Here is a 27,878-nt window from a genome sequence, read left to right as displayed (position 1 = left end):
TCCAAGTGCTACCCATAGCTATCCATCCACCTAGTAGGAGGCCTGCCCACATTTCTCCCGGCACTGTTTAATACTGAACTTAACCGTACCAAGTGTATAATCACCGAGAGCTAATAAGTCCATTCAATAATTAAATACATAGGTATTTGATTGTCTTGCTATTATTACACAGTTGGGTTGGTCGAGAGATCAGCAAAACACAAAGAATTGCTTTTTAATTGTTTTCCGATAAATGGCAGGAGAATTAAAAAAATACAATGTGTGCGTGCGATTTATTTTGTGTTAGGGTAATCTACCGGGATATAAATATTTTTTTGTAATTTACAACGGATCCTGACGAACCCTGATTGCAAAAACATTCGTTATAAAAAGAAGAGTGTTTGTTACATTTATAAAGCTAGACTAAAAAAAAGGATTATTTCGACTCCTCTTTTTTACATAAAATGGTAACAGTACAGTTAAGCAAATAATTTCCAGTTTTATTAATAAACGAATACAATCCAAATCGAAAACAACACCGTCATATTCCTTATTCCTTACTGGTGCAAACTGGGACAACAATAACATCGACTCGTGCGCATACCACGTGACTGCATCGTGACGTCAATGCGCGGACGCAGGAACCCCGCCCTCTTTATAATTAGCTGGGCGCTGCAGTGAAATGGAACGAGTCATGGTTGTTATGGGATTTTGAATGTGCAGTAGGTATAATAACAATTTTGCCCGCGTGGAATATTTTCTGTCACAGGAAACTTTATCGTGCTGTTTCAAAAACCGAGATAAAAACTATCCTATGTCCTTTCCCGGGGCTCAAACTATCTCTATGCGAAATTTCATCAAAATCGGTTCAGTGGGATAGGCGTGCAAGACAGACATACAGGCAGAGTTACTTTCGCATTTATAATATTAGTAATTTAGTATAGAGTATAGATGACCAAACCTTTCATGAATCATCACTTTGCCAGTCAGAATCAATCAGAAAAGCTCTATGTTCAAACGATAGTCGTAGCTTAGAACTCGTATACCCCATTTCACCCACACGTTTACTATTCGAGTACATCATACCATGTGTAAGCCAATAATAAATGTACTCGTACATAAATCATGTGATGCATTGGCGAAGTAGTGTCAGACCAAAATAGTTGTCACTTTCCCTTTTGACCGGTTACAATCTTTATAGAAAGAAAGAAAGAAAGAAAAATATTAAATATTTTATAAGTGGACCTAATTGCGTGGGACGTCCACCCACAAGGTGGACCGACGACATCATAAAGGTAGCAGGAAGGCGCTGGACGCAGGCCGCTACCAACCGGGCAGCATGGAAAGCATTTGGGGAGGCCTATGTTCAGCAGTGGACGTCCTATGGCTAAGATGATGATGATGATGATAAGTGTGCCTTGTGTATGGATCTCCCACGAACTCATTACACCTCATTAGATCATATAGTTTTCATTCTATCAACACGACTCTCTAGTGTTCACCAGAGGCAAATGAATGGTTTGGCCAGGCGATTTAAGGTTGTTTGATGTTCGCACATTTGCCCCTAGGTCGCCTTTTACCACGTCCATGAGAAGAGTAAGGTTCTATTCTGACCCTCTCTTATTTACCAGAGGCAAATGAAGGGTTCGGCCAGACGAATTAGAAATGCCTGATGTTCAGGCAGGCAACTAGTGGTGACTGAGTTTGTTCCGGCGTTTCTTCTCAGCACTTGCCATAATATATTTGTATCGAAGCGCTGGTAGGGCCCAAAAGATAAGGAGACATGTAAAGTGCCCCATAAGGGCTACCTTTTTTTATTTACTATATTTTGAAGTTCATAAGTGCCACTTGTGGTCTAAATTGAATAAATATTTTTGGTTTTGACATTTGCCCGTTAGTCGCCTTTTACTACGTCCATGAGAAGAGTAAGGTTCTATTCTGAGTATTCTGACCCTCTTTTCGCATCTAGGTGCTTCATTCAGCCTCTGGTAAGGCAAATGAAAGGTTTGGCCAGACGAAATAGGAATGCCTGATGTACCCACATTTGTCCATTTGATCCTTCGTCGCCTTTTACGAATTCCTCGGGAAGAACAGCCCTATTCTTCTCTACCAGAACCATACAAAACTACTGACACTTATCTTGGTAACTCACAATCCTCTCCTTTTCCAGGCATAGTCAACCGAGGGGACTCCTTCAGGCGCCGGCGGTCGCGTTCAGGCAGCCTCGCGCCCTCATCTCCTGCTCAATCAGCTCCAGAACCTCAGGAGCGCAGGCCCGTGGCCTGTCACAGGGTGGCCATGGTCGGAGCACCAGGGGTCGGCAAGACGGCGCTCATCAACCAGTTTCAGACAAGCGAGTGTATTAATGCTTACGACAGACCTGCTGGTGAGTTTTTAATAATTTTAAACTATACAATGTTTTTTAAATACTTTTGGCATCTCAAAGTGACAATCAGTACCTAGAATCCTCAGCCACAGAGGAACTGGCTGTCTTACCTCTAACTGTCGAAATTATGGTGATAGTCGTGATGATGATGTCGTCGTAGTAATGGTCGATGAAGCACATGATGACGTGCCCTGAGTGCCCGAGCAACTGCACTCAGGAGGATTCAATGAATGCTGCTGACAGCACCACTCTTGTGGCGGAGTTTTGGACTGGCACTTTGTAGGTTTGTTGTCGACACGAAGAAGAAGTAATAATGATGGTGATATCTAACCAGGCAGATTTGGAGCAATCATCTTTTTACAGTCAGTTGTCCACTAAGTACTCTCAATTATTTGACTCAAAGAGCTCTTTTATGGCTCTAAAACCTTTCTCTGCTTCGATATAATAATGGGGACCAGAAGTGAGAATCGCAAGGCACTTATCTGTAGCTATTGACATACAAACCTTGGTCACCACAGGCTTTTAATTTATAGTACGTAGTGTTTACGTGAAATGCAAGGCAAGGTTCCTATTACTCTATTAAAACTTCACAAAAACAAAGGTAATTAATTCCCAAAATAATCTGGTAACTACACGTACCTTGTGCAAATGTTTGTACAAAAAGTAACTAACCCAAATAAGTATATTCTAGTTACTTAATAACTCAAACCAAGCGTTTAATTAACTGAAGGTCTTGGGAAAATTGCTCACTCAATTTGAAGCGCTTAGCGTTTATGAAGTTGAAAAACACTCAACTTTTTCAAAGTAAACTTCATAGTTGAGTACTTAGCTCTACCATGAGTTGCCATCGAAAACTTGTATTGGTATACTACAGGCGATCGTATGAACGTGAATCGATAGTTTTCCATTAAAATCCTACCATGAGTTACTTACAGTTGCAGACATAAGATTAAAAAGATAGGAAAAGTAATAAGATAGATTGCATCCTAAAAAGATGTAAATAGCACACTCGCAAACAATGTATGGAATCATCCTATTTGTTCCGAAGGAGTGAGTTATTGACGTACCAAAAGATAACTAAGAAAGGGAAATCATTCAAAGATTGCATACTTGAAAAGATATAAGTCGCCTCAGTGTTCTTTAAATATAATCAAGTAAATAATAAATTGTCTACCAGCTAATTTTATAACAAAATACCTAATGTATGCAAATGGTTATTGTACTAATGAAACAAAGTCGTTATTCCCCTTACTAAAATTAATTAAAGCAACTTAGTTTCGTTGTAAACTTAGTAGTGAATAGCCATGGACCTATAAAAAAAGGCGGACGGAACTCGCGCTACAACAAAACTGTGACGCAAAATTTTGGCGTTTGTCTATTGTGTGAGTGAATTTAGGGATGCCATGTTAGCCAAAACATTTTACCCATTTATTTTAAGAAAAACATAGATCGGCAGATGTTACTTGGAAATGTAGACAGAATTATTCCGTGCCATTTTAAAAGGATGAAAGGTGAATGCGTTGAGGTAGGCGCGAAATTTTCAATGTTCAAATTTTCTTACATTGTTTGCAAGTCAGTGTGTCAGGGTATGTAGTTATGTCCATAATGTTGATCAAAAATGATTCACGCAGTTACAAATTACGAATCTTGTGTACATATAATCATAATCTTATGCATCATCAATATATTATTATTATCTCTGATAGATTTTTTTAACATACAACCTGACACTGACTTGAAATCAATGTAAGAAAATTTGAATTTTGCAGTTCCACATTTTTGGGGGGGATCAAATTTGCCTATGAAAATATATCCCATTAAAACACAATTATTATGATAAATTATTTTATTTCCATAGTATGCGTAATAAATAACTAAAAAGTCCTAAAATTATTATTAATTTCCCATATTTCGGGTAATTTTCCCACGTAAATAACTGAGAACACTGGTCTTTGACGTATTATTTTTTCGAGTGAATGACGTTTGATTTCAATTCATTTCAATATTTTAATGTCGGGAAATAAGTGATTGGATTATTATTTTGCCTGTGAAATGTGATTCCTTAATTTTTGTTTGTTCGAACCGAACGGTTTTTACACAATTTCATCACACAAGACATGTCGTATTCGTGTTGTTTTTTTGCTGCTTAAATGTGTCAACTGTGTGAAGTTTGCACTCGAAGTGGTGTAACAGGGTGTGAATGTGTGCGTGCCGGCCTGTACGTACAGGCAAGCTGGTGTATCCTAACGTCACAGTATTTTGTTGATGAGAATCCGTCCGACTTTTTTTATAGGTCCATGTGAATAGCATTTTAGTCTGCAAACACTGTCAAGTATTTACAGAGTTCTGTAAATACTCAATTGTGTGTTTTCTGAGGAAATTACATAGTAAATAGTGAATAAACTATTGTGACCTTGTCTTCAGCATGTACACGTTTTCCATTATTGTCATTTATAATTCACCATCGTCATCATCATAATAATTTATTCAATAATTGACACACTAGTGCAGAGTGGAAAAGCACTTAAACGAATGGAGAAATTTATTTCATGATGTAACTATTAATAAAAGTGAAACCTGCGTTATTAGATAGTTTTCGATAAATATGTAAAAAAGTTACTATTAACCCGCCTCTAGACACCTATTTTAAACGCTACTCCACAGAGAACTAATAAGTTACTCTATTACACTGAAAAAAACCTAACCTAACCAAACCAGTGTGCCTACCATGAGTTTACGTTAGGTGAGCTCGCTAGCGAGTCCGTCAAAAAAATCTCTGAAGATTTAATTTCTTGAAAGTAGCCGCTAGGGGCGCTACACAATGTGTCATACATTTAATGTCATTTTTTTACGCAGTCGCTAGCGAGCACACTTAACGCCTATACTCATGGTTAGGGTTGCCAGGCGTCCGGATAAAGCCGGACATAGTTAGGCTTTTTGATTGCGTGTCCGGCCAAAATAACCGATGTCACTAATTGCAACCCCCCCCCCCCCCCTCCGTCCGGCTTTTAGGGTAAAATGTCCGGCCAAATGAAGCACATAGTCCGGCTTTTGTGTTTTTGGACCTGGCAACCCTACTCATGGTAAGCACACAGGTTTAGCTCACTACAAAATATTTTGTTTAATTTACACAAAAAATTGTACCTTATAACCATAGTACCTAGTTAGTAGTAACCTCCAGTTATCTAGTCATTCATTTGTGTAAGCAGTGACAAATCGAATTTGCATCAGCAGCCATAAAGAATTCAGTTCCAGAAAATAAGTACCTAATGAATTACGTGTAATTTATCAACCTAACCCACCAGAGCGTTATGCAGTCAAACATGCTGTCAAAAGTCATAGAAAGTCGTCGACATGGTAGTTTTGAAATACAGCCTTGCCAGGACTTGATGTGTAGTCTTTTAGTTTCCCTATTTGGAATTCACAATTTCCCACCTTTTCCCTCATATTGTCACACAATCCTCGCACTTGCTTCTATCCTTGCACTATCCGAACATGCAAGCGAGCGTGAGGTAATCACAGAGTAATTTAAAAAACTTTGAAAAAAAAAACTCCTTTGTGCACGGAACACTGGCCAGTTGTTCCTTTTTCGTTTCGTTCCCGCGCTCGTAATAACTTTTTCTGCGCTAGATTGGCTGAGCGTTGTGCTAATGGGCTGTATGGGAACGCCACCGTTGCCTTTTTTCGGATCGCGTTTCGTTTTTGTTTTGTATTTTCTCGTTTGAGGTTATACAGTGTGAGTCACGTTAAAGTGTACATATGAAAATAGATGAAACTAGACCTATTTTTATCGACAAAAAAGAGGTCAAAAATTTTTTGAGATTTTTTTTAAATTTTTTATAGATTTTTTTTTCTTCCAATTACTTATTGTAAAGAAAACGTAATAACTTTTAAACTAAGCGGTATATCCTGATAAAATAAAAACAGTAATAATGCGAAATAACAGACGATACTAAAAAAATACATAAAATACACAAAAGAGGCCAAAAAATAATAAAAAAATATACTTTTTGAAAAAAATCTGCTTTTAAATTCGTGTTTTTTTGGTTATTTGATAAATTCCTCAAAAAAATGCCCCTATAACCGGTAGTTTTTACTACTTTGTATTATTCTCTATCGTATTACCTTCGTAAAACCAAAAATCGCATGTCTCTATCCCTATCACAACATTTGCAATGATCGTTTGAACTAAGCCTCTCCGGGCGCGCTATTCAACGCTTCGTTAACAACGAAACTGAAAATGGCTCTAGATTTGTAATTTAGATAAAGACAAGTTAAATTTCAAATAAAAACAAAAGATTTCGAAGTAAAATAAGCATTTTAGTTAAAATTTAAATTTTCTCTACCTGCAGCGGAGAATAATGTTGTGGCAGGCCTTTGTTCAAACGCTTATAGCAAATGTTGTGATAGGGATAGAGACATGCGATTTTTGGTTTTACAAAGATAATACGATAGAAAATAATACAAAGTAATAAAAACCCCCTGTTATAGGGGCATTTTTTGGAGAAATTTATCAAATAACCAAAAAAACACGAATTTAAACGCAGATTTTTTTCAAAAAGTATAATTTTTTATTATCTGTTGGCCTTTTTTGTGCATTTTATGTATTTTTTTAGTATTGCCTGTTATTTAGCATTATTACTGTTTTTATTTTATCAGGATATACCGCTTAGTTTACAAGTTATTACGTTTTCTTTACAATAAGGAATTGGAAGAAAAAAAATTATATAAAAAATTAAAAAAAAATCTCAAAAAAATTTTGACCTCTTTTTTGTCGATAAAAATAGGTCTAGTTTCATCTATTTTCATATGTACACTTTAACGTGACTCACACTGTATTTTGGCGTGCCGTTTTGTTTCTCTATTAGATTAGCACGTTTACTACAGATTCTTTTGAACGAAGTATTTCCTTTTATATTTTTCTTCAGGCACTTTCACTTCACACAAAATTTCTATTATCATTCAAATTGGAGATTGCTTTACTTAAAGGCTAAAGATGGTTTTTCACCGCCTGAAAAACTGTTCTGAATATCAAAAATTCCATTTTTTCTTCACTAGTAGCAAGAGATTAGGGTATTACTCTGAAATGTAACTCTTTCAGCAGATATAAAACAATATAAACTTTAAAAAATGAATTATTTAAATTCACACTCATTATACATAGACTTCTATAATATAGGTCCATTTTCTCAAAATAAGATCAAAGTCATCCGTCTATCAATACAAATCGTGCTCAGAATATGACTAGAAATAAACATGAACCCCTCAAAAAGCGTTGTTGAAATCAAAGGACAAATTCAAATAACGCCAACAAAACATGTCAACGGCAACGTTTGAGAGTAAACTTCGTTAATTATGCAAACCGGTGTTATCGGACTGACTTACCAACGGCTTGTGACACAGTAAAAACTCTGGTAAAAAGGACCAGTAGATCTATACTATAATATTATAAATGCGAAAGTAACCCTGTCTGACTGTCTGTCCGTCTGTCTGTCTGTCCGTCTGTCTGTCTGTCTGTCTTGCTTTCACGCCTAAACCACCGAACCGATTTTGATGAAATTTGGCATAGAGATAGTTCGAGTTCCGGGAAAGGACATAGGATAGTTTTTATTCCGGTTTTTTTAAACAGGGACCGCGCGCGATAAAGTTTTTCTGTGACAGACAAAATCCCACGCGGGCGAAGCCGCGGGCGGAAAGCTAGTACTTATGTAATGAAATCCACTCGAACAGAGATTGATAGTTACTTGTGTTGCAATAAATACAGTCGAGTTCATAAATATATTGGCAGTGCCAATGTTTCAAAGTATTGATTTAGTTTTCACAATGTAATATATCAACACAAACTCAAACACCAATAAGATGTAATCATATAAAATGTTGCTGTAGCTCAAGTATTGACTGCGCTACTTACTGCACTACAATATTTTAAAATATTGGCACTGAAAAAATATTTATGAACTCAACTGTACCTACATAAGTACACCTATAGTACCTACATAAACATTCGAAAACTAGTCGTTTAATTCCCAAACCAATCTACTTAGGTTTTATAAACATAGAGAATACCTACTTACTTATATTGTTTTGTGTATATGAATAAACCCCGGTTTGATACCTGGGTATGTTATATTTCACTATTCCCTTTTACTATGGGACTGATTTACCAAAGTGCACATATCTACCCTCGCTCGCAGGGTAGTCAAACAATTCGACTCTTTCCATTTCCAACCAAAAACTCCATAATGTTTAAAAATAATATAAACTTTGCTTATCTCTCAAAAAATGGGATTCAAAAAAATATATACGCCAGCACAACAAGGGTTTTCCTCATTTGATTTTAAGCCTTTCATTAATAGACATATACCTAAAATAAATACTCACAGATTATTTTATCGACTGTACATTTTGCTGACAAATCTTAATTCGGACGAATTTTGGCGGGCTTTTCAGCCCTTTAATTAAATAAAAATGTTAATCCGCTAACTCGTCGGTAATCAATTATTTCAAAGCTACAGTTAGCTTTGTCTGTTATTGTTTTAATTAAGAAGCCAAGCCAATAAAGATGAGAGCCCTTTAATTAAGAAAATAATTCGTTTGCCGTAAAGGATTAACCGTTTCATTTCTATGATATAAATGTTGAATTAATCTTTAAAATGGGCTCAGGATGTCTTAATTCTAATTATTCGGTGAAATTCAATCAATTGACGTAGGTATTTCAAGCTCCCAACCAAAGAGTAAAATAATTACTTCGGCTCCCAACTTATTAAATCAGGGGGTGATTAGTGATCGATACTGATGCCAAAAATGCAATCAATAAAATTTTTGTCTGTCTGTCTGTCTGTCTGTCTGTATGTTCCTTATAGAAACAAAAACTACTCGACGGATTTTAACGAAACTTGGTACAATTATTCTTCATATTCCTGGGCAGGTTATAGGATACTTAGGAATTCCCACGGGAACGGGAGTTAGCGGGAAAATCCTTTTGTATGAAAAATCTAAACCGCTTAAGTTAGACGATTGAAATTTGGCATGCAGGTACCTTAGTAAACTTAAAGCTTAGTTACAACAGGATGTTGCAAAATTCCAACGGGAACGGGAGTTAGCGGGAAAAAACATTTATATGAAAAAATCTAAACCGAGTAAGATAGATGAAGGGGGTAAAACGGGATCCACGCGAACGAAGTCGTGGGCGGCCGCTAGTTAATAATAATTCTGTTCAGTATTTCGCAGCTAATTTTATATTTGATTGAACGAGGATTGATATTTAATTTTGATTGAGATTTTGGCTACTTGGTAGTTTTTATTATAAATTGCCTTTAATTACAATATGCCTAACAACGTCCTGTGCATTACATTTTTTTGCTTCGTCTCATCATTTTTTTGGTTTGATAGTAAGAAAATTTGCAAGGTGACCCACTAGCCACTACCTTATAAATCCTCCATAAAGCCCCTCTCGAAAATACTCATACTTCGTAAAATTTAACCCTTTATACGATAGTGGGAATATAGTTCCCACCATATTTTGAACCTTCTCCGCTTGTCTTAAGATCTAAATACAATGAAAAATGTTATGATTGTTAAAGGGTTAACTGCGTTATCTCAAAAAGGGATAAGTCCCGAAGGACAAAGAAACTTGAGCATAAGTTGCTTATTATGTTACTGGGATATAAGATATGGGTATGTTTATTATTCTGTATTACAATAGGGTGGTTTAATGTAGAGTAAGTTTGTTTTGCTATCCTTATTAATGATGTGCATAATAGAGTTTGAGGAGTTTCGTTTCAACGGGCATCTTTTGAGATTTAGTCAAAATTATGAGGGAAAAAGAGGAACATTAAACATTAATTAAATTATTCTTTTTCGTATTATGTATCGGCTTCTTAAGTAACTTTGGTGTAGCTTTTGATATTATTTTTTTTAAATCCCAATGTGATTTTGAGCCGTCTAAAAGTAAAAACCGTTTTCACTTTTTCATCACTAAAGTAATGGCAAAAGTATACACATACACATCTTTATTTTACCCCAAAAATACATATTACTTACTTAAAATTGAAAGTATTTATAGCATAAACAAAGATTAAATATTTATAAAAAAACTACACAATAACTCCAAAAATCCAAAGAAAAACATTAAAATCGCACCAAAGATTTAGAACCTCTGGCGTATGTTGACCGCTGTCAATTCTTTATTGATCGTGTTTGCACCCTTCCTCGCCGCTCCAATTGAATCGGAAAACAAACAGTGAACATCGCCAGGAAGTGTCAATTTGCCCTGCACAGATTTTATAGTAAGAAAATGTGTGATAAATTCAGGACATAGCCAAAGGTTTACCGGTTTTTTCTATAAACATTGTATTTCAAGTCTGCAAGTTATAGCACAAAAGGCGTCTAAAAATCAGTTCAACTTTTTTCATAGATAATTTAGTGGGAAATAATAATCCACTCAGTGTTTCATTAGAAATGTTTGTACGTATTAATTTTATCATAATGTAGATCGTGTAACCGTTTCGTTTACCCGTTCTGAGTTAGAAATACCAATTAATCACGCCTCATTCTTAACTTTAAAATAAAATACCAACAAGATTATACCACAAACTAGATTTTCTGTTTTACAGAGTGTTTAATCTGTGTTTTCCATTACTCTATGCCTATGTCGACATTTATTTTCCTTTCCACCCCTCTATCCAGCCGATATATCCCAGCTCTAATCAATTCCAGAGCCAAGCTGACGGGCGTGTGTGACTGACCGGCAACCGATTGAAAACTACCCACTACCCACATAAACTTAGGACCTCTAAATCGATGCAGTACGGCTGAAATTCCAATGTTTAACGAGACAAATAAAATGAAATAAAACGGCCGTTCAATTTTCCTCTTTCAATCACATAAAGATGGACCCCGATTTTACCGCAAATGGTTTCGATAAAAATGCTGCGAACCTCTGATGCGGTTATAAAAATAACGGTTACTTTTTCAGATTTTATTTTATTCAAGAGAGTAAAACGAAGTTGAACTCATCCAAATTAAAAACTGCACAGCCAACAAACTTAAGTACAATGTATCAAATTGGGTAGGTATTTGACCACCAATACCTCGTAGTTTTAAAAGCAGTCAATAGGTGATTTTCCTGATTTAGCTGTGACGTTATTTAGGTAGTTGCATAGTTATTTGGAAAACTTAACTTAAGTAGGTAAGTTCATATTGGTTACAATAATACAAAGCCACAACAACAACAATATATAAATTTACATTTAAAAGTACCTAATCTTTTTCAAATTTCAAATAAGTTAACATTTTTAGTGGATTTTAGGGATAAGTAAGTCTGAAAATAAGTCGATTCGTTTTGTTTCATGAAAATCACCATCCTTTGTTTTCCCTATACATTGTCAGATCTCTTTCGTAGACATCTATGTAAACCCATACAAAATATTCTTCAGCTACAATAAAAATAGACCTTAAAGTCCTAGTCTTATGGCATCAAATGAGGACAAAAAGAGGCGACATTTTATCATGCCCGCAAAACCAACTTCCACATAAGTTAATTCCGTAACTTTCAAGAATAAGTTTTACCAGCTTAAATTGTTTGTGTAGTTACTACGACTTCTTGTTTCGGATTTAATATTACTCATAGACCTCATAGTACGATGGCACATCAAGCTTATATTTTATAACCTTATGTAGTTGTATTAAGAGATATTTTGCAATAAAAATGTATGGCAAATACGCTGTTGCTTATACGTTCTTGTCTCTACCGTCTCTACTACAAATGATGTGCGTTAAATATGGGATTAGACCAAAAAAGCGGGTTGTTAAGAGAGTCGTTTATAGATAGAGTTTATTATTTGAAATAAATGTCTTTTAATATTTTACACAGAGTCCTAGAGTCACAAACTAAATAAAGCTTTTAATAACTTATAAATATAACTTATAAGTTATAAAACAAACAAGCTAAGTATGTACATGTTTTTTATTAATATATAAGACACCATCAATATAAAATGTAGATTTTCTTATGCACACAAATGTACGCATTGTGCGGGGATCGAACCCGCGACCTCTAGCGTATTATTCTGGAAGCAAACCAAGATAGGCCGTCGATACTGCACTGCGGAACCTTTGAGCTCTCGTAAAGGCACGATATAATCGTACACGAGGAAAAGTGCGTAGGTAGATGTTACGTACGTTAAACGTAATTTATATTGTGGATCTTATCGTATAGGATTAGGTAGTACAGATAGGAACAGACATTCTAACGGTACACTACGTTATGTATTGTACAATGGCAAATCTGTGGCATTTTGTGTATTTAATAATAGGTCAAAGCCATAGTCAAAATTAGTGTACATAGGCTGAGTTGCACCATCTTACTTTAACAAACGTCAATAAGCTGCCAAATTCTATACAAAAAACACCGGTCATTGTCATAGTTAGGACCTTGCCACTCCGCGTTGAAACCGCTTGTAATCCGCCAGTGTGGCAAGGCTCTTACGGTTAAAATAAGTTGGTACAACTCAGCCATAGACTTTTAAATAGGTAGTGCTTACAAAATTGTCAAATAAAAGACTTTAATTAACAAAACAACCTGAAGTTCTTGTAGAGCTTTTTACATAATTCTTTTTACTATACTAGGTGCTTTTATACAATAAAGATCAGTCTGAAGCTGCTTAAAAGCTCGCATGAAAAGCTCCGTGTATGCATGCAGACTTTTAGGACAAAAATTCCGATGAATTTACGGGAATATTCCACCTCCCGTTTCAATTTATGAAAAAATCCTTCTCAGTATTTCCAGGATCTACAGATTAGTCCCCGATGAACCAGAGAAGTTTGAGTACTCCCGAGGGATGAGTAACCGGGGCTGTCTTGGAACCCAACATGAATTAAATATAAAGATTAAAGGACTTCGAAATAATATAATATCGACTATTCAGATGACTAAAAAGGTCTGGTATATGATACCTACTAAGAATTTAGTTAACCCTTAACCAGGCTCAAAAAAGTCATTGGTTTTCAACCGTATCTTTACAGCATAAAGTTCTAATTGATGTGGGCTCTATGACCACCAGAGCCTGGTTAAGGGTTAAGGTGTGACGTAAGTATCACTTAATCACTTTTAAGTTACATATTAGGATTTGAATGGTGGCCCAATGGTGTCTGAGATCCGAATAGAGAATCCGAAGGTTCGCGGGTTCGCACGCCGCTGCCATTAGACTATTGTATTGAACCCACAAGCATATTTATTTAGCTTACCACGAGGGGTTAACGGTACAAAAAAACAACCAATCCCAGAAGCAAATCGCACCGCTGGCAACAAATCTACAGATTTCGAAATAAGATAAAAATAAAAAGACCGTTGAAACAAATCTTTCTGGAGATGAAAAAGGAAGCAGACGAAACCGAATCAAATTGATTCGGTAAGAGTGTGTCAATGCGCGGAACTAATCGGGGCTTGCCGTCAGAAATACAGAATGATTCCGCTGGGGATGGGGCCATGAAAACAGCGGTTTCTTTCATATTTTTCTGAGACTCTGTAAAATAAACTCTTTTTGCACATCTTCAGTCATCATCATCATCATCTTCAGTACAGAAAATTGATGCCAAAAAATTTAATTCATAACTGAAAATACTTTTAAAAAATTAGTTATTTTAGGCAGGTATTTGCCCTACCTGTTGTTAAGTACAGCTATGCAATCTAGATTAGTTAATTTATGACAGAGATTCTTTATTCATTTTAAGAATATTGGTTATATTTATTTATTTATGAATTAGTCATAATTTTGGTTTAAGTAACTGCTTCCTGCGCATACTCGTATTACGTTTGTCTAGACACTAATTATTCTTTAAACAAATCTCAATCAAAGCAACCAACAAACCTTTAACCTACTAAGTGCCTATTCACTCTTGCCTCGAAAAGAATCAGGTCATATAACTCTGAGCATAATAAGCCGCTAAGTTTCAGTGCCTTACTCTCGCAATAGAAATGAGTTAGCGAAACATTGCAAGCTTGAATAACTGTAAAAAGAAACATTTAAGAACTCGTCAACTTAAAGTGGCTTTCGTCCCTTCGCAAAGTCACGTAAACCATTGCGGCCCATAAAGTGTACACCAGGTTTGTGACTTCAGTTTTTACAACTTAATAGAAGGAAAGACCAGTTTCAATGTTTGTTAAAAAATGATAATTTTTATCTTTTGTTTATGGTTCAGATTGAAATGGCAGAATTAAATAGTCTTATTATCTTTCCCAGATGATCCAAGAAAATAAACAGTTATAAATGCAGTGCTTTAAATAAATGAACAAGACAGAGCCAGATAACTAAAACTATAAAAAGCGAAAACTAAAATAAAATTATTTATATCATTCGAAGCACGAAAAAGCGCGACTTTTTTACCTACGTAGTATAAATGTGACATACAATAAAAAATAGAGAATGTCTTCATTGTTTTCAATGTTCATACCTTGAATTGACTTTTGAAACAGCCCGCTAACTTCGTGGCCCGCATCGGAAATTCAATCAACGCCCGGCCGCTAACGCTTATCAGCGCCACGCTCAGCTACGACGTGCGATGATAGCGCGTTGTTTATGGCGCTAGCTTTATTGTCACTAGCTACTGCCCGTGGCTTCACCCGACTTTATTGCCACTAACTACTGCCCGCGACTTCACCCGTGTGAAAGTTGTCAAAAATTCGCCTAATATTAAAACAATGATCAAGTGCGCCACGCTCAGCTACAACGTGCGATGAAATGCGTTGATTATGGCGCTAGCTTTATTGTCACTAGCTACTGCCCGTGGCTTCACCCGACTTTATTGTCACTAACTACTGCCCGCGACTTCACCCGTGTGAAAGTTGACAAAAATTCGCCTAATTTTAAAGCAATGATCGGGTGCGCCACGCTCAGATACGACGTGCGATTTTAGTATTTCAAGGTAAGAAGATACTATACGATGTTTTTAGTGACAATGGGCTGTTAATTAGGCTGGAGTATGTATCAGAGACTAAAAAAATATAATATTAAGGTCATTTTATAGTTTTCTAAGGAAACCAAAATATGCAAATTATCTTACTTACCTAAAATAAATTAAATTAAAACGATCATTTACATAAAACCAATTAATCGAATTCGAGTTCTTGCAATCAATTTCGAAGTCGGATTGATACCTTTTATGAATAAAAAGCTGGAAATTGAGCCTACAAAAGTTTTCCAATAAATCTAGTTGGACTTCCGATATTAGATCTAATGAAAATATGTACTCGTTGACAAGCTGAGAGCGTGACACTGTAGTATTCAAACCACACCGCGGAATTCGTTGTGCCGTTTTGGTGGAGACAGGTTAGGGTGACCAAACTTTTTTGAAAAATAAAAAAACGTGGCAGATTTTTACGTAACAGCTTCACAGATCGAAGTATTTACGTACAGAAAAAGAAAAACATAACCCTCCTTCTGTCGCAGTCGAGTAAAAAGAAGCGATTACAGGATTTTTAGAGGATTGAATTTAAAACATTTTTAACTTGTCTAGGAATGGAATATCGATATGAAATTTAATTCATATTACTGGTAATTAGAGCAACACTTATGTTGTAAATTGTGCGAATAACGAAAGCTAGCAAAGAAGTGCACCACATATCTTTACAAACTTCATAAAAACTGTTAAAAAGAACAAGAAAAAATTGATATAGAAGATCAGATGGTTTATCTGTAATCAGCGCAGCAAAGTAACTTGTTTATTTAAAAAATAAATGTAAATACAAATTATCCCGTTTTTAGCTACAGCCTCATGGTGAACCTACCAAAAAAGGCCCTGATGATGTGAAAGAACACAAGCCAGCAATTTTTCATTCCAGGCAAAGTTAATTCCTATCTTTACATTCACAAAGACAAATTAACTCGAAAGGGAATAACTCAAAAGGGAATAACTCGGAAGGGAAAAAGGAGGTTTGTAAAATGAATTGCTCTAATCTTCCTTTATATTGTATTTTGTTTGATCACGGAGCTTTCAACATTAATTAGGTACAATGTGGAGAAATGAGTGACAGATGTAATCGCTACCTTTTTCCCTGAAGGAAAAGAAGCTTATAATTTTAGTAGAACAAGGCGTGTCAAATCTTATATTATTATGTATACATATTATAAATAAACAATTTAACTCGTCAGAGGTAGGATAATGTAAAAGCTTCTCCTATTTAAAATAATGAATCACGTTATCAATGGTTAGACCATGTGCACACTACTGAGCCAAAAAATATGAAAGTTTATTTCCAAAAAGTTCATTTTCTACTTTCCTCTAAAGGAAAAGGAATATTCACAGTTTGTAAATCACAAAAAATAGCATTTTGTTTTATGAATACAAAAACACTAATCATACTGTCATATTTTATTAAAAACTAGCTGACCCGGCGAACTTTGTTCCGCCTTAATGGCAATAAATAAGCTGACTTTTTTTTATTTCGAACGGGATAAAAAGTATCCTATGTCCTTCTCCTGGCTCTAAACTACCTCCCTGACAATTTTCAGCTAAATCGGTTCAGCCGTTCTTGAGTTATAAGTGGAGTAACTAACACGACTTTCTTTTATACACCGTGTTACTTTGCATTCTTGCCATATTCACAGAGATAAAAGTAGGGACCAATACCTATTATTTAAGATAAACAAGAGACTCCCATAAAGAAAATACACTGAGTTTTTAGTAAATTTGGTTTTGCAGTACAAATTGGAATAAACCAATTTTGTCTCGCACTTTCTACAGGTGCAAGTGGAATAAACCTAGTGGGCGTGGCCTAGTTCTTATTAATCTGTGATGTTTTATGGCTCTGGGTACCAGCCTTTTTATCCAGTCATAATAATTATTTTAAAATACTCTTCAGTTGATTTTAGATTTTCCTTTCTACTCTCAGTTTCTACTTTACGGGCTTAGGACCGTCAAAAATACGTAATAATTATTAGGCTTTTAAATTAATTTATAACATTGTTCCCTATTTTTACAAATTAATAAATTAAGTATGAAATGAAATCACCTTATTCACAATTAATTATTTATTTATGAGTTCCTACTTACAAAGTTTACGTACTGCGAAGCAAGTGTTCAAAGTGTCCTCCGTTCTGATGAAGGCACAGTCTAGCATGGCGAAGCGTAGGTATTTCGCTTTAGTTTTCGCAACACATAAACGTTTTGTCTCACAGTTTCGCTGAAGCAATCCTTTCACGTAACACGTTTACACTTTTTATCTCTTCTGCGCATACCAGGTCGTTTCAAGTCACTCCAAAAATAATAGTCCATTGGTGTTAGGTCCGAGGATCGTGGTGGCCAAGCTACTGGACCCCCTCGTCCAATCCACTGTTCACCAAACGTATTATTCGCGCACTTGACGTCCTTATTGTGGGGGAGCACCATCCTGCTGGTAGTAGAGCATTTGGTGTAACGCTAAGGGTACGTCATCAAGCATTTCGTTTAAGACGTCTTGCAGACACTCCAAGCACCATGTTGATTAAATTATTCGTTGTTTGAATACACTTCAGTCATTTTTGTATTATTTTTAACGTGATTTGTGATTGATGGATTTGTCAGTTTTTTACAAAAGTGTCAAAAAGACATTTTAAAGACAATAGATTGCAATAGATATTTAAAAATACAATAAAAAGTAAAAAAGTCTCCATCGCCATCGCTAACATAAGTGATGTGCATGCGTTACGATAGTTAGTGATGTGTTTAACAGATTGTCGATAAAATAAAATATTCAAAATTAAAAATCAAAATTTTCGGGCATTATTTTTTAACGGATTTGTGTTCAGTATCAGTAATATAGTTACCTCTGTAAATATGGCAAGAATGCAAAGTAACACCCTGTATAATAGATAGATACTCTACAGAACGCAATGCTAAGCCAGATTTTGACAAATAGCTCCAATTTAGCCAGGCATTGAGAAATGACTGGAAAATCCCAAAGAACAAACTAAAAAACAAATTAATAATAACAGAAATACATCATGTCGCAAATCACATCTTAATTTAGTGTATCGCTTAATTTTAGACGCGGTTATAGTATGAGATGACAGATTGATAGTGTGTGGAATTATTAGAATGTGGCTTGCATCACGAAATTATGAGAACATCAATTTGGTTTCTTGAAAAGACAACTATAGATCGTTTCATCCACGAAGACGCGTCTCACCATTCTTCCGCTAATGTTTGAATGTTATTGGTACACGATAACGCTCGGATTGCCCGGATGGATCAAACTCCCCGCACCCCGCGCTTCCCTTGACCAAAAACAATAACGGGGTAAAAAATTGCGTATTAAAGTTAGAAATTAAAAAGCTTACATATTTATTTTTCGTCCCTCGTACTCATTGTTTATTAATCATCCTATAACCTATGTTACATACCTGAATACAATTTATAGCTTATTTTCTAAAGTTGAGTAATTTTACGAGTGTTTCATATCATTTTAAAATACATTCCCAAAGTTCCCTTTATCGTGTATCATCCGTGTCGGGAAGCCATCAACTTTTTCAATTTAACTCTTTATGGCCCTAAATTCTGTCTCATGCGGAATTTAGATTGAGCTCCATGCGATTTGCTTTATGTCTGAAAGGACTTTTAGTTCAATTTTACAGAGGATGAGGATGAATGTATGGAAGTCGAGTTGGTGGGGCTTCATTTATATTTCTTTATCTTCATTTAGGTCATTTCGGTTGGGGAATATTAGTTTTACTGTCAGGATTATGTTCTGAAAAGTCATTAATAAATATGCGTCTACATGCGTATAACATAAATAGATTTCATCCTGAAATAGGTCTAAAGTATTTATCACATGAACAACAGACCCTGAGGGTGAAACTATTTGAAATTATACCATAACAGTATTATAGGAAATGTATCCTTTAAACTGAAAAACTATAAACTGAAAATCTTAATTTAACTTTGACAAACGTCAAAAATCTATCAAACTCCATACAAAAAACACCGGTTATCGTTATAGTTACGGTCAAAGTTTGGTGGTGCAACTCAGCCTTACAGTATTAAGTTAACAAGTAGGTGAGATTCAAAGATTTTTGCTACAAACAGTACTTCAATTAGAAAACAATTTGATTTATAGTTAATTTTTTCAGTGGATGATTATGACTTTAATAATGAATTATCACGGTACCAACTTGACTTTCTAGAAATTCCTTCATTTGGCGAGGAATCTGTTCTAAAGTTTGTATGACTCGCAATACATTTTACTTTGTTCAAGTAATTTCAACTGTCTTTTAAAATGGGATTGTACTTGAACAGTTTTAAGTTTAAATTGTTTTATGAATTTCCCCAAAGAATCCTTTAGTGAAATTGATTACTTTCACAATCTAAACTTTGACTCCCACTTGGGTTCTGAGTGACAAATGAGCTTCCAATGTTATAACTGTTGATGAATAGAAAGCTAAGTATACATATTTTTCAAGTAAAGAAGATAACGTTTTTCCTGAGTGTATACCTAAATATTTACCCGAATTAGGGCTGATTTTTCAATCGTCGGATAACTTTTAACTGAAGAATAAGTTTGGCACATTGACAGTTTCAGTATGGGAAATATGTCAAAATGACAAGTTTATTCTTCAGTTAAAAGATATCTGACGATTGAAAAATAATCAGTCATTAATGGAACTGAATGACGTCATATCCTCTGATAAAATCCATGGTCGAGTCACGTTTTGCTCATAAAAAGTAGGGTATAAATTCACTAGGCTGTATTTTTTGCTGTTAAATAAACCAGTACTAACAGCCTCATTCGCTGTATTCACAATTTACGAATGCAATCAAAATCTTCCAGAATTTCCCCGTTTTTCAACTCGCGCCATAATTGGACCTTTTCCATGGAAAGTTTATTTTAACGATACTTTCGTATTCGGTTCCGCCTTTTCGCGACACGTATTAAATTTTAATGATATTTTCCTGCGTGTCGAAATAATTTGAGTTTAAAGTTTGCTGGTTATTAAAGTGTAAAAATCCTAGTGAAAATGAACTTGTTCAATTAATGCAATAACTATGTTTTAATTTGAGTTTCGCGTATAATACGTTTTTATTTTACTAGTTAAAATGTTGTTTCATTGCTCTCTTTTGTTATTTTTTTATCCAATGTGTTACAATGTTCTAATATAATGTGTTTATTGTAGGTAAAGTTGTAAGAGCAGAAACAACAATATTCTATTATAAAATGTCAATTAATTATTTCTTTTAGAACGTAGGTGCTCACTAAGACGGGATTTTGGAAAATTCAACCCCTAAGGGGTAAAACGGGATCCACGTGTACGAAGTCGTGGGCAGCCGGTAGTAACTCATAAAATTTGGATTCTATACACTAATGCCAATCACCATTTACTATTATAATAGTGGGCACGCATTTTCTTTTTACTGAAGCTAAGAATATAATCTAAGAACAACACCAGAAACAGTTAGGCTATGTTCAGATAACAAGATTTTGACGCGCGTTTTCAGATCGCGCGACTAAACAGCTTAGTATTCACATACAACCGATCACATGAGCGTGCGTTAACGCACGTCAGCGAGCGTTGACGCGGAAAAGTCTCTAGACGCAGGCGATTGCGCGTTGACGCGCGCTTTGACAGCTATATAACGTCCGTTGACTGTTCAGATGAGCGCGCGCTTCCATCGCAATAGCTTCTTCCACGTCCATTTTCTAAGCTCTATCGAAACAGACTGACGAGCTCCTCGCAACGCGCGTTAGCGCTTGTCATATGAACTCTTTATAAATTTAATTCCGCGTTGACCTGCGTTAACGTGCGTTAGGCGGTTATCACACTGCGCCGCGCTCCGCCGCGGAGCGCGTGATTTCATATAAAAAATCACGCGCGCGGACACGTTGTCAGTGTGAAGTGCCGCGCGTGTTTTCCATACAAACTGAGGTACTTGCATACAATTATTAAATCTGTCGCCCCGCGCTCCACGACGGAGCGCGGCGCAGTGTGATAACCGCCTTACATATGAACAATATGAACATAGCCTAAAATACTCGTAACTCGCGACATAACTGGGCGGTATCTATCACCGTTCTAATGGAATTAACCTCCTTATGTGAGATTTGGTTACGATTATGGCCAAGACAATGTTGTCACACACTAAAGTGTTACAATCAAGGGAATTACGATCCATCTTCTCAAATTACGCATCAGGATTAAGGGTATCATCAATATTACGGATGTAGAGTCATAAGGGCCAAAGCACACGATACACGTAAAAATAGTTTGATATTTACCGTTTTAGCAACTTTTTTCTGTACTACTCCTACTACTTTTTACTGCGTGGTAAGTACTAGTATGTCGAAATCTTCGCGGTGCGGCGCCGCACCGTTGCCGCAACGCGTCGTGTGCTTTGGCTCTAAGGGTATAGTTTTATAGGTAATATTCATTAAGCCTTAGACACTACGGGTCAAAGGGGCACATGAGACGGAACTTTGAATTAATTTGAGTTCCTACAACAGCATGTTAGGGGACATACAGTTTTGACTTTGTTCAGAGAGTTTAAAGTACTTGTTCCCAACAAGTCACACCCAAACGAGTAACCCTGTTAATTGGTGGTGAATTTTAATAGTTAATTCCCTGGTGGGAAATTTTTCCAAACGAGTAACCCTGCCACTGTTGGGAAAAACTCGTTAACCTGCATTTTCTTTAGATTACTTAATTATTTTGATTTTTTATGTATTTTATACCCGTTGGGATATTTTTTCCCAATGGGTTACATGAGGACTTTGTTTAGTGATTTTGAAGATATTAACGATGACTAAAGCCCGGTTTCTGAATTAAGATTTTTAGCTTGAGCGAACTTATTTGCTTCTCAATACGTGAGAGCAAAAATGACTATAAGTAGCTAACATTTTGTCACATTTTGACAAATTAATATTGATTTTACTGTGATAAAGAAAACATCCATTAAATAAAAAGATGTATCACATTATATGGATAAAAACACTTGCCCCGTGTCAACTTCTGTGTTACCCACATTTATTTCTTTAAGAATAAACTGTGCTACTAAATATTTATCACGGTAAACAACGTTATCTACAATCTAATTAATACAATATTCAATGTAGGATGAGCCGCCAAAGAAAGGGGAATCCCCTGAAATTGCATCGACGGGATAAAACTCGGGATAAATATGTTGCAGAGAGTGCCCTGAGCCGTTGTAGAGTGCCCCGGTTATCTGGACGATGTATACTACATACTAATGCAATTCTGAGCTATTGTTTAGCTTTATATTATATTTTCAATGATTTAAATTAGTTTAAAAAAATAATGTTTTGTTATTTTGGTTGCTACAGTCAACTTGGGTAACTTTGAATTTCAGGGTTGTTTCAATTATGAACTTGTTCATTATTTAAAGTTGAACTGAAATTCAAAAAAGCTTAAATTTCTGTAAATCCATGTAATTTTGGAAGATTATTGCACAATTGCATATTTTTTTTACGTTACCCTTTTGCAATGGCATTCAATGCGTTTCAAGCACAGAAAAAATGTTTTGTTGTCATTTATGTATACCTACCTACTTTAAAATAAAGAATTCAGGTCATGTCCATTAGGTGACTAAGCGACGTCCATTTTGTGACAAAACGACGTCCATTTTGTGACAAAACGACTTCACTGTTTGTAAATTATTCCCCAATGAACTGTCGTACAATAATTGTTACTTTCTAGAACATTTATTTATATCTCAATATACTATAATGTTTTACAATATTTAAAGGCTGTTTTTCTTTTCAGACGTCGACTGTTCAGAAGAGAAGGTGTCAATAATGCTAAATGGGGAAGAATCAGAATTATATTTCGTTAACTGCACTAGTTCAAAGGTATGTTTTTATTTTACTCCTATAATATGTAGTTATAAGTTCTCTAAACATATTAACAGTTATGGACGTCTTGGAAATCAAAATTTTTACTGTGAATGAAAAATTCCCATAGTTCCCAGTAATTGCGAACAAAATTTTAAAAGAGTGAATAGGCACTTACAGGGCAAATATGTACCATCCTAGATTGCATGTTACTTAACACCATGTGCAATTACGGTCAAATACCTGCCTGACTTGCATTAAAAAAAGATTTATTTATGTGTTGTGGCACATTACTAGTCATTTAAAAATGCTGTTTAAATAATAATAATTAATATTTTAATAAACTTTATTTTACCACACAGGAAGAAATCGAGCGAAGCGAACCGCCTGACGCGTTCGTGGTGATCTACTCAGTGGTGGACAAGGCATCCTTCCAGAAGGCTGAGCAGGAGCTGGCCCGGCTACTGGACTGCGACATGCTGCGAGCCCGGCCGGCGCTTCTGGTGGCCAATAAGATAGATTTGGCGAGGAGCAGAGCTGTGTCTACACAAGGTATGAAGACCTAGGCATCTTAACTACGAAGAGACCTTTGGACTTGATAACTACTCTTATAGGAGGAGGAGCAGGAGCTGAGTCTCGAATGTATACAAAGCGTTCTTCTGGAAAACAAGCAGGAAGGTAGGTCAATCTACACAAAGAATCAAACCTTCTCTTACAATTATTAGCAACGGGTCTATCAGCGGTGATCAATGTGTCCTTCCAAAAGGTATAACTGGCTCTCAGTGGTGGACAAGGCATCCTTCCAGAAGGCAGAGCAGGAGCTGGCCCGGCTACTGGACTGCGACATGCTGCGAGCCCGGCCGGCGCTTCTGGTGGCCAATAAGATAGATTTGGCGAGGAGCAGAGCTGTGTCTACACAAGGTATGAAAACCTAGGCTTGTTAATCCACTCAGTAGAAGCCAAGACGTCAAAAGAACATGAAGAGCTAGCTCTCCTAGTAATAGAAAAGGCTTCCTCCTAGAAAGCAAAGCAGGGGTTGGTTTTTAGTTGAAGACAAGACCTCTTTCTAGAAGGTAGGCAGGTAGACCAGAAGCAGGCGGGTGTCTACACAAAGTATCAAACATTCATGTAGAATTGTTCAGTACGGGTCTATTAAGTGGTAGATGAAGCGACATTATAGAAGGCAGAACAGGGCCTATCTTTTAGTGGTGGACAAGGCATCCTTCCAGAAGGCAGAGCAGGAGCTGGCCCGGCTACTGGACTGCGACATGCTGCGGGCCCGGCCGGCGCTGCTGGTGGCCAATAAGATTGACCTGGCGAGGAGCAGGGCTGTGTCTACACAAGGTATAAAGAGCCTGTTTACTAAGGGTCTACTTAATGGGAGCCAAGGCATCCTTCCAAAAATCCAACAGGATCTGGCTTCCCAGTGATAGACAAGGCTTTCTTCTAGAAGGTAAAGTAGGAGCTAGCTTTTAGTGGTAAACAGAACGTCTTTTTAGAAGGAGCAGGAATTTGTGCTCAGTGGTAGACAGAGCTTCCTTCTAGAAGGCAGGCAGGTCAGGAGCAGGCAGGTGTCTACACAAAGTATCAAACATTCACCTTTACGTGCCTTGGTTCTATTCTCCCCCGAAGATTCTTTCCTTCAAAGTAAACCCTTCGGGGAACTACTACGAGTATATCAGATTTTTAGGCGGCGACTATAACAATTTAGTCATATTTATTTGATTAGTCTATAAATAAAGTAAAACTAGCGGCCGCCCGCGACTTCGTACGCGTGGATCCCGTTTTCCCCTTAGAGGTGGAGTTTCGTAAAATCCTTTCTTAGCGGATGCCTACGTCATAACATCTACCTGCATGCCATATTTCAGCCCAATCGGTTTGGGCTGTGCGTTGATAGATCACTATGTCAGTCAGTCAGTCAGTCACCTTTGTTATACATATACATAAGTATATTTAGATGGTCATGGGAGATACGTACCCAAAACGTACCTCATAAACAAATCAAATGAAACTTGTACAATCTCGTCACACATCCAAAAGCAATTTCGGGCAAAGAAAATTAGTAATATCTCCCCGTCCTGGGAAATCACACCGCTCACATAATGGCGGCTAATGAACCGACAAAATGGCGCTCGCATTGCGATGCTGGTACTGACGGAATTATGTCGCAACGGGCAACTTGCAAATTGGGAAAACTTGAGTTACTACGTTCTGCGACTTGAACCTTGGAGACAAAGATTGGTCTAGTTTTATTGAACTTTGTTTAAATAAACTTTGAACGTTTTACGCTGCGTCATCTAAGTAGTAAACTAAGCAAAACTAAACTTATTTTGAAGTATTTCTTGTTTATTATTGTTCCTTTTTTTAATTAAGTGAGCTAAAATAATCCTACCTACTCTCAGTTTTTATGAAGTCATAAAGTATTTTATTTTTATGGCAATTAAGCTTTAAAAAGGCACTTTTAAATGTCCCAAGTAAAACCACTGCTTTATGACAATGCAATGCAAAAAAAATCAGTCACTATTTACCATATACCAGAATCATGGGACAAATTAATAACGATACAGTTTCTACTCTAATAATTAATATTAAACTCCATACTAAATAAATTATGTTACCTACATTTAACATTGTTCATTATCCCCTATTATTTCCGAAACGATGTACCTAATTCCAACGGTGACGTCACTGGCCACTGTTCCCTAATGTCACACAAATTGCTTTTGGATAATGTGACGTCATACCGAAGCTCTCGGATTACACGGTAATCAGGGATTTGTTGAGTATAACTAGGGCTGCCACCAAGAAATAGCCGTAGGGGATCAAATAATAAAATATCGAAGTACGAGTATGATCTCGTTCTTGATAAAGAACGTTATTAAAAGACAATAAATGTCAAGTGTCGTTACATCGGCCCAATTGGTAGCTAGTGTTTTATGGAGTTCCTTTTAATAAAACATTAATTTTATTTGTATGTGTTTTACTAACTGTATGTACTTTTGGCGATCACTCACACAAATGCAATTCTCAGCTTAAGTTGATAGGACTGTACTCGCTTGTTAAAGTAGATTTGACATAAAATAAGTACCACATCAAAACTTGTATACGCACTTTACGACACTTTGCTACAATTAAAAGTAAATCAAACAACATTACGAACTCTTAAAAGAAACTCTGAAACTCAGAAAACTTTTAAAATAGGTAATATTCTCTGTCTCAAGTGAGAAATGAACCCGTGACGTTATCTAAGCAAGGATTAGTTACTCGCCAAACACAATGTATCTTAAAGAAATATTTCAATACATTTCTTGTCTTAAATTATTTCCAAAACTTGCTATTCTCGCCGATGGCGGCCCTAAATATAACTAACAGCCAATCAGAAGAGCCATGTTGAAGTGAAATTGGCATTTTATAGGGCTAATGTAAGCTGAAGCCGGAATAATAGCTTTGAATTTTAAGCCGCCTGAGAATTCATAGAAACTGGCGTTATTAATAACATTACGATTTAGGTACAATACACGTGGAAAATTTCATTCAACCTGGAATGAAAAACAACATGAACTAGAACATTTTAATGAGATGGATTAAGTTAATTGATTTAACCTAGGTGTAGAGTACTAATACAGCTGCTGTATAAATTACTGACGTGGCTTACATTATTGCAACCAAATCTAAGCGAAATACCACTCATTGATTAATCACGATATATCAGAAACTATAACTAGGGTGTAGACATCCGCTATAAGAACGGGTATTACGAAACTCCACTCCTAAGGAGGTAAAACTGGGTCCAAGTTTATGAGGTCGCTGGCTGCCGCTAGTTTTGTATAAGTATGCGACCAAGCTTAAGTACAAATAATATAAATTGATCGATTCCTCGATTTATGAACAATCCCAAGTTCCCAAACACAAAAGTAACCTCACCTTTTGTTACAGACGGCAAATGCCTCGCCTGCACCTACAAAGCGAAATTCATCGAGGTCTCCGTGGGCATCAACCACAATGTAGACGAACTCCTCGTCGGAATCCTGAACCAGATCAGACTGAAGAGGCAGCAGTACGCAGAAGGAGGCAGGGAATCCTCCCCAGCCCACTGGTACAAATCCAGGGGCGTAGTCCGAGCAAGTATGAAGGCCAGACAGATGCTGACCTGGATCTTCGGCAAAGAAGACTCCAAGTTCAAGAACTGTGAAAACTTAAACGTACTGTGAGTGGAACAGGACGGACCCGTGTTCGTCTAATTGACTGTTGCCAGTGACGTGTTCCGAGGAGTGACGGGCCGTTGCGGTTTTGTAGTATATTGTGACGTCATAGAATACTTGGTCTCCATCATCTAGATTCAGATGGGAGTACTTTCGTTATTCGTTATTTAACGCAAAAGGATACGGTATAGGTACATGTATCGTCCCTATTTTTAGGTTACAGTCGTATCGCATTAAGTTTAATATATCCGTTTTCAGGTTACAAAGTCAAACCGCAAAATATTGCCTTATTGCTAAGACGGGCATAGTGCAATCCATACTGTAATAACTTACAGCCTAAATATTGCATCAAAGTTTTCTCGTTCATCACTTTTACATCATCAAGGTATACCAATTAAGTTCAGTCAGAAAATTGAAGTATCTAACTACAAGTGTTATTAGAAAAAGTACGATACTCAGCAAACACGACACTACACAGTCTTTTACAGTCTTCGGC

At 36.4% G+C, this 27,878-nt stretch overlaps 1 protein-coding gene across 1 annotated transcript; it reads left to right on the top strand.

Annotated features, from left to right (window-relative positions):
• The first annotated feature begins 1,644 nt into the window (after positions 1-1,644).
• Positions 1,645-27,509, top strand: LOC114360429 (GTP-binding protein REM 1). Its single transcript, XM_028315143.1, has 5 exons — positions 1,645-1,663; positions 2,150-2,365; positions 23,113-23,198; positions 23,543-23,732; positions 27,117-27,509. The coding sequence occupies exons 1-5, from the start codon at positions 1,645-1,647 to the stop codon at positions 27,389-27,391; spliced, it is 786 nt and encodes a 261-aa protein (XP_028170944.1). The 3' UTR covers positions 27,392-27,509.
• Positions 27,510-27,878: the final 369 nt, after the last annotated feature.

This window comes from Ostrinia furnacalis, unplaced genomic scaffold (assembly GCF_004193835.3).
Source record: "Ostrinia furnacalis isolate ACB-3 unplaced genomic scaffold, ASM419383v2 OfSCF0322, whole genome shotgun sequence".
NCBI classification, from domain to species: Eukaryota; Metazoa; Arthropoda; class Insecta; order Lepidoptera; family Crambidae; genus Ostrinia; species Ostrinia furnacalis.
This window is presented reverse-complemented; position numbering and strand designations above follow the sequence as displayed.

What these genes read in the sequence shown, in the direction of transcription:
- LOC114360429 (XM_028315143.1), top strand. An exon ending in TTAACTGCACTAGTTCAAAG is followed by an intron (nt 23,199 to 23,542) that starts GTATGTTTTTAT and finishes TTTACCACACAG; the next exon opens with GAAGAAATCGAGCGAAGCGA. An exon ending in CAGAGCTGTGTCTACACAAG is followed by an intron (nt 23,733 to 27,116) that starts GTATGAAGACCT and finishes CTTTTGTTACAG; the next exon opens with ACGGCAAATGCCTCGCCTGC.